This window comes from Lolium rigidum, chromosome 7, assembly GCF_022539505.1.
Source record: "Lolium rigidum isolate FL_2022 chromosome 7, APGP_CSIRO_Lrig_0.1, whole genome shotgun sequence".
In the NCBI taxonomy this organism is placed as follows: Eukaryota; Viridiplantae; Streptophyta; class Magnoliopsida; order Poales; family Poaceae; genus Lolium; species Lolium rigidum.
This window is the reverse complement of record NC_061514.1, coordinates 255312309-255319392: the sequence shown is the minus strand read 5'-3', so window position 1 is coordinate 255319392 and position 7084 is coordinate 255312309. Positions and strand designations below refer to the sequence as shown.

Here is a 7084-nt window from a genome sequence, read left to right as displayed (position 1 = left end):
CCAACAGTCTCCCACTTGCACTAGAGTCAATAATCTAGATTACATTGTAAGGTACCTAACACCCATGGCATTCTGGTGTTGGTCATGCTTTGCCCTAGGGAAAGCTTTAGTCAACGGATCTGCTACATTCAGATCAGTGTGTTGGTCATATAGAGTAGTTACAATATGTTTACTAAGGATAATTTCTCAACAAAATTGCCCAAAAGAATATTTTGGTTTGAACGATACATTGATTCTCCATAATATCTAGGTTTTGAACCAAACATTTGATGTAGATTCGGTTTCAATATCCATGACCTTGAGTTGTACTCGATAATGCGATTGTATGGTGAAACTCGACATGTTATACTCTATCAAATCTTAGAAGGAATTCCACAGTACATGTTTGTTACGAACAATTTTTACAAAGCAACACATAGTTGAGGGTCTAAAACCCCACCCTCTCCATCCTATAATATAAGATGTTATCACCACTATTATTTAACATTGTGGCTGATATGCTCATTGTCTTGATCGAACGAGCTAAATCTGATGGCCAAATTGAGGGTGTGATCCCACATCTTGTTGATGGGGGTTTATCGATTCTTCAATACGCCGATGATACAATTTTATTTATGGAACATGACATCGAAAAGGCTCGAAATCTAAAGCTAATATTGGTAGCTTTCAAGCATTTATCGGGTCTCAAAATAAACTTCCATAAAAGTGAATTGTTCTGCTTTGGCGAGGCTCATGACTCAGTAGCCGAGTATTCGGAACTGTTTGGTTGTGGGCAAGGCCAGTTTCCCATCAACTATCTGGGCATCCCAATTTATTATCGGAGATTAACTATAGCTGAATGAAAACTAGTCGAGGAAATACTTTAGAAGAGACTTAGTAGTTGAAATGGTAAATTGCTATCCCTTGGAGGAAGAGTGGTACTCATTAATGCAGTACTCACTAACATGGTGTTGTATATGATATCCTTCTTCATCTTGCCAAAAGGTGTGTTACACAAGCTCGATTATTATAGATCGAGATTTTTTTTGGCAAGGGGATAGTGAAAAAAAATATTTTTTTGACACCTGAACCGTAGGGGAAGCCCCTACGGTATGTGAAAAAAATATCGACTGGTCAAGTGGTCTATCATATGCCGACCAAGAGATATGGGTGGGTTGGGGGTTCATGACCTTGAGGTCAAGAACTCGGCCTTATTCGGTAAGTGGCAATATAAGCTCCTAACAGAACATGGCGTATGGGAGACCATTATTAAAAGAAAGTACATTGGCGAGAAAGCGTTATCCCAGATCCATTGGAAACCAGGAGAGTCGTATTTTTGGGCTGGCCTAATGGCAACGAAGAATTTTTTCTTCAAATACGGTGCTTTCAATATTAAGGATGGATCGCAGATACGGTTCATGGAAGATACATGGCTAGGGAATGGGCCTCTCTCTGAACAAAATTCAGCGTTATACAGCATTGTTCGTCGCAAAAGTGATACCATTGCATTAGTAATGGCAACCTCACCTCCGACCGTGATGTTTAGACGGGATTTAATCGGTCCGAGACTTTTTGCATGGAATGCCTTACTCCTACGTTTGGACTACATTCAGTTGTTAGAAGGCCAGGACGAATTTCGTTGGAACTTACAAGCCAATGAAAAGTTCTCTGTAAGTTCTTTGTATAATGCAATTATCCAACCTGAAATACCAGTTGATAAAAACAAGAAAATTTGAAAGATGAAAATACTGCTCAAAATTAAGATTTTTGGCTGGTATTTGCGTCGAGGAGTAATCCTAACCAAAGATAATCTCGTGAAACGTAATTGGCATGGGAGTACGCAGTGTGTTTCCTGTCACCACAACGACACGATTAAACACTTGTTCTTCCAATGTCACTTTGCCAGGCCTATATGGTCATGCATCCAAGTAGCTTCTGATATGTATCCCCTGACTAATGTGACCAATATCTATGGTAATTGGCTCCACGGTATCGATCACGGATTTAGAACGTTTATTAAAGTGGGAGCGCTCGCCATTTTATGGTGGCTATGTAGAAATGACAAAGTTTTTAATGATAAGAATTGTTCTCTCTTGCAGGTTATCTACAGATGTACCGCTACTCTCCGTTCGTGAGAATCGCGACCTCTTTACGGAGGTCTGTACACGGTTGGACGACACGACGATGGATACTTTTTCCCTACATGGGTGACAACATAATCTACGGATTGGGCCCCCGCCTTCACCTTAGGCGTCTTACAGTTGCTCATGTTTGATATGTAATTCGTCTTTTTATCACTACAGATTTTTGAGACTCTTGAACGGCTATGTGCATCTTAGCTATGCAGATGTCGGGTGTAATTGCTTCCTTAAGTAATAAAGCGTCCATTATCTAAAAAATTAGTATATTTATCAGAAATTCCGAATAACATATTATATTATGGGACATAGTGGAATTTAAGGAAATATCCATTCAAAAAGGATGAGAAGTTTATATACAAAAAGCACGTAAAAAATAAGAATTATGTTCGTGTAATTGCAAATCGTGCCTAGGCCACATTTTGGATTTTCAGGACATGTTTAAGATTAAGGGAGGGTACGTATATACCAAACCGTATTGGCATGTGTATTTGTACCCCTTGTACACACAATATATATGAGAATAGCAACCCCTAGAGGGTCGACCAAGTTCCCTGAAAACCTACTTTTTATAGTTGGACAGTGCACACTCCTCGTTTCAAAACTTTGTTTCAGTCTCTCAAAGAGCACCCAAAAAGCTCAAGCAAAAAGTCCCTGTCAATGCCACCCAATGGCCCATGTTCTTCGCCACTTAAACCATATCATGCTGTCAGAGGTGTCCTTGCTTTCTAAACACTGTAACATAAATTTAACTAGGTTAATTTACAGTTTACAAGTCAACTGTTCCCCTGACCTTGGCAGCCATGATGTCATGTTCTTTTTACTTGATCACGCTTTACACCGCATGTTCTTGGAGGGTTAACTAGTATCTTAACCATCATATCCTAGAGGATTTGTTAATTCCTTCTTGATCTATCGAGGTCATGGCTTGAGATGTTTTTGTACGTTGCAAGACATGGTCATAGCATAGTCAGTATGCTAAAATATGTAGCAGTTGTACTTGGAATCTTACTTACATTACTGAAATAGGTAGTCAGTTATATATTCACAAGATGCAACAAGAACAGAGATTCCCAAGATAATCTCCACTGACATCAGATTAATCAAAAAGAACACAGGAGAAATTTTCACAAAAGTGAAGCAAAAAAAGAACAGAAATAGGAGGATGCAGGGATGCTGAAACCTGCAGCTGCATCTAGCCGTATGTACATTCACTACTGTGCAGTGTTGTTGTGACAGAGTGAAATGGGATGACTCAAGAACACATCTTGGGGAGTGATCTCGCGGCGCGTCTCCTCGAGGACTTCATCTTGGTCATCTGCGTCTTCATCCGGCTGCACACCTTCTCCAGCTCCATCACCCGCCAGTGCATCCCGTCGAGGAGCGACTTGAGGTTCTGGTTCTCCAGCGACAGGTCCAGCCTGCTGGCGTACAGGACGACCTGGCCGTTGCCGTCGTCGCCGTCGATGTCGTTGTAGCTCTCGATGTGCTGGTGGTACTTCCCCGTGAACGGAGGTGGAGGGGACGACGCCGGTTTCAGCGGGCCGGAGTGGCGGATGATGCCCTTGAGCACGGTGTGCTGGGACGCCAGCGCCTGCACCGCCGCCCTCGTCGGGAAGCCGGCGTTGGTCGCGAGGTGCTTGCAGCACTCCGGCGAGAGCTTCTCGTAGTTGATGCCCTTGCAGATCTTCATCTTCTCGTCGTCCGTCAGGCGAGCGTGAACCTGCGGCAATGAATGAACGGGTCAGAGCATGTTTCAGCTGGAGCAATTAATGCGATGCACTGCAGAAGAATTCTGACAGAGCAAGAACAGTGAGCATATCTGAGAATTCCACGGAGAATGTACCTGGAAGTAGACATCGATGGCGCGGTAGAGCGCGTCGTGGCAGTCCCTCGCGGCGGCGGGCAGCGAGGTGGCCAGCTCCACGAACCTGGCCGGCCGGAGCGAGGGGTCCGGCGCGACCTCGGCCACGTACATGTCCATGAGCGCCCCCACCTTCTTCAGCCTCGGGGGGTCAACCTGCGCGCCGCCGGTATGGCGCATGAAGGCCTCCAAGAACCTGAGCACCAGGCTCACGTCGTACAGGCTGCCCGTCCCGGACGGCGCCGGGACGAGCAGGTTGTCCAGCGTCGCGTGGTCCAGCTTGCGTCCAATCATGTCGACGAGCGTATCCTGACAAGCGCCGCCCAGCTTGAGCGGGGACGCGATCCTCAGGATGCCGAAGAGGCCCTTGCAGGAAACCGAGCTCCGGTCGAGGTCGGCGATGACGGCGATCGCCGCCTCCAGCATCGCCTTCTTGTCATCTGCGCTCGCGCCGGCGATGCGGCATTTGAGGTAGTAGAAGATGAACCGGGCGACGATGCCGTGGTCGGCGCCCCTGGCCAGGAGCGCCTTGGCGACGCGCTCCACCATGACGGGGCTGAGGACGACAAGGTCCTCGAACCACCAGGTGCGGCGCATGCTGAGGCTGCTGCACTTGGTGTCGCACGAGAACCGGAACGCCGAGCTCTCCGGCGAGGAGCTCGTCGGCGTGGCGTCGCCCGGGACGGCCATCTGCGACAGCAGCGCGCCGACGACCCTGTCGAACACGCCGGTGGACTCGGAGAGCGGGAACAGGCGCTGGCACTCCTTCACGGCGTCCACGACGGCCTGCCACGGCCAGTGCGGCATCTCATCGAGGACCTTCTCGGTCATCTTGACCAGGCTCGGCTTAGCCGACGACGCGGGCGCGTCCGCCATGTCCATGAACTGAGCAGCGCACCGCAGCGCGCAGGCGTTGGCCGCGGTCACCGCTAGACCGGTGCCGCCGGTGTAGCAGAACCTCGCGACGAGCTCAAACGCCTCGGCGCCGCCGGGGAAGCCGTGCAGCGCTACTCTGCGACGAGCCGTCCGCGCCGGAGCTATGACCGGCCTCTCGTCGGTCAATTCCTTGATCTTACCAATGAACGGCGCAAGAACGTCCTGCAATGATCCGGGAACAGAATCAGAACAAACGCTCTGCCTCATGGCATTGATGAAGCACGCCACACACGATTAGTACAGGGAATCCAAGGACACCGTGCTAATCCCCACCCACTCAATCCCTCAAAGACGCCAAATTAATGCGGACACCAAAAGAAAGATCAGGTCCTTTGCAGAGAACAATCTAATCTTTTTAATGACGAGGAGCTACCGGCCGTTTTAGCCACCAGACGCCATTAAAGCTCGGGGAGAATACTAGAGGAGAGGATCAGAGGAAGATGAGGTGTGGCTATGAAGCCATTAACGTACGTACGCAGCACAAGCACAAGAAAACAATTAATTATGGCACAAACGAGCAGGTCCCAGAAATGGCCACGGACAGTAGCACTACAGTTTCGCCATTAAGAGGGGATGAGGAGGAGGAGAAGGACCGGCAATGGCGAGCCGATCATTGATGGCGATAGAGAAATGGACGCAGTTTCACTGTGCGGCCATTAAAACGCCCCGGTTCAATTCAATGGAATGGATCCCACACTCATTGCGCTTAAATGGGAAGAAGATCGCGACGCCTTCGGGAGAGAAGAAACAGATGGGATTTATCTGAGCTACGACGTAATAAACGCAGTGGAATTGCAGGAGAGAATGAGGATTGCAATCAAGGCGATTCAATTCCATGGCAGTGCGACAGGCAGGCTGGAGAAGAAAAGGCCGAGAGTAAAATTACAGCAAGAACATGAGGTGTGAGAGGACAGAGGGTGCAGACTGCAGAGATTTTAGTCCATGGACTGACATCGAAGACAGGATTCACGGCAAGAAGAACAAGAACTAGAAGCTCTGAGGTGCTAACGGAACCAGCAGCAAGTGACAAGATACACTCGGCCCCAAAACGGCTATAGATCGAGAGGATACTACCAGCTCGGGAAGTCGAAAAGGAATCGATGGAAGAGACAAAATGGAGAGAAATGTCACAAGGTAAATTCCAAAACTCTGGAACAAATCGCCAAAATTTTGGGTACTACTTCTACCCACCTGGGACAATTTAGGCGTAGGAAAAACCAAGAGCTACAATCAAAGCAGGTACAATTCCGTCCACCAGGATACGTCAAAGCTTCACTCATCCCCTAGACCGCTAGGCATTGCCGCACACCGGAACCGGTAGCTACACGGCACTAGGGGCAAGAGAGAAATGACAGCAATCTCTACTAGTACCATCCTGGGAAAGGAGAACTCAGAACTAAAAATGGCAAAGAACACCGAGCAAAGCAAGAGAGACCTTGGAAGAAGAAGTAGAAGAAAGCAGGAGTGGAGGAGGAGGAAGAAGAAGAGGCAGTCACCTTATCGACAAAGAAGACACCTTCACCATCCACATCCACCTCAAGAACACAGCCCATCTTTCCTGCTATTCCCGCAACAGCTTTAAAGCAGCAGCAGCATGGCAAAGAGGAGATGTGCTAAAAAGGCCGCGATGATGGGGATGGAAGGAGGAACGCAAAGGGTTATGGCAGGGCAGCGCCACCACCCACACCTCACAGGAAAAGCCCAACCTTCCAAATGGCTAAATGTCCAAGGGAGGCAGATGCTCTCGGAGAGTCCTCCTGAGTGGTCAATGGCTCAAATCTGGAGCAGCAAAGGAAAGAGCGGCCAAAGGAAGTTGGTGGATGATCTGAGCTCCTGACAGTCTCTGCTAACATGCAAGTGGAGTTTTCAGAGGAGTGATGGGGAATATGTAACGCTGGGTCTTGATTTATCCTTGGTGGTACTATACACCAGTAGCAGGTAGTCCTTTTCTAGATCAAGATATTGGTAGCAAAAAGATGGCAATGAGAAGTTGAGGAGGGGTGGTTTCTTAGGCATCTCCAACGGGGCGACGCATTTCGGACGCTTAAAAGTGATCGCAAGCATCCGTTTGCATCGCTCCGCGGACATATTTTGTCCGCGCTTTGCGTCTGGGTGTGCTCCCACCGGGGTGATCCATTTTTAGATTTGCAACGCATTTAAAAATATA

At 48.2% G+C, this 7084-nt stretch overlaps 1 protein-coding gene across 2 annotated transcripts; it reads right to left on the bottom strand.

The window, feature by feature from the left end:
• Nucleotides 1-3134: 3134 nt before the first annotated feature.
• Nucleotides 3135-6822, bottom strand: LOC124675360 (BTB/POZ domain-containing protein At3g22104). Of its 2 annotated transcripts, XM_047211434.1 has the most exons (4): nucleotides 6624-6822; nucleotides 6414-6493; nucleotides 3964-5079; nucleotides 3135-3840 (listed from the first exon to the last, which is right to left on the bottom strand). In XM_047211434.1, exons 2-4 carry the CDS (start codon nucleotides 6468-6470, stop codon nucleotides 3373-3375), a joined length of 1641 nt encoding a protein of 546 aa, XP_047067390.1. In that variant the 5' UTR covers nucleotides 6471-6493; nucleotides 6624-6822; the 3' UTR covers nucleotides 3135-3372. The 2 variants fall into 2 exon arrangements, with proteins under 2 accessions (XP_047067390.1, XP_047067389.1); XM_047211433.1 differs by having other exon boundaries at nucleotides 6414-6822.
• Between the last annotated feature and the right edge of the window lie 262 nt (nucleotides 6823-7084).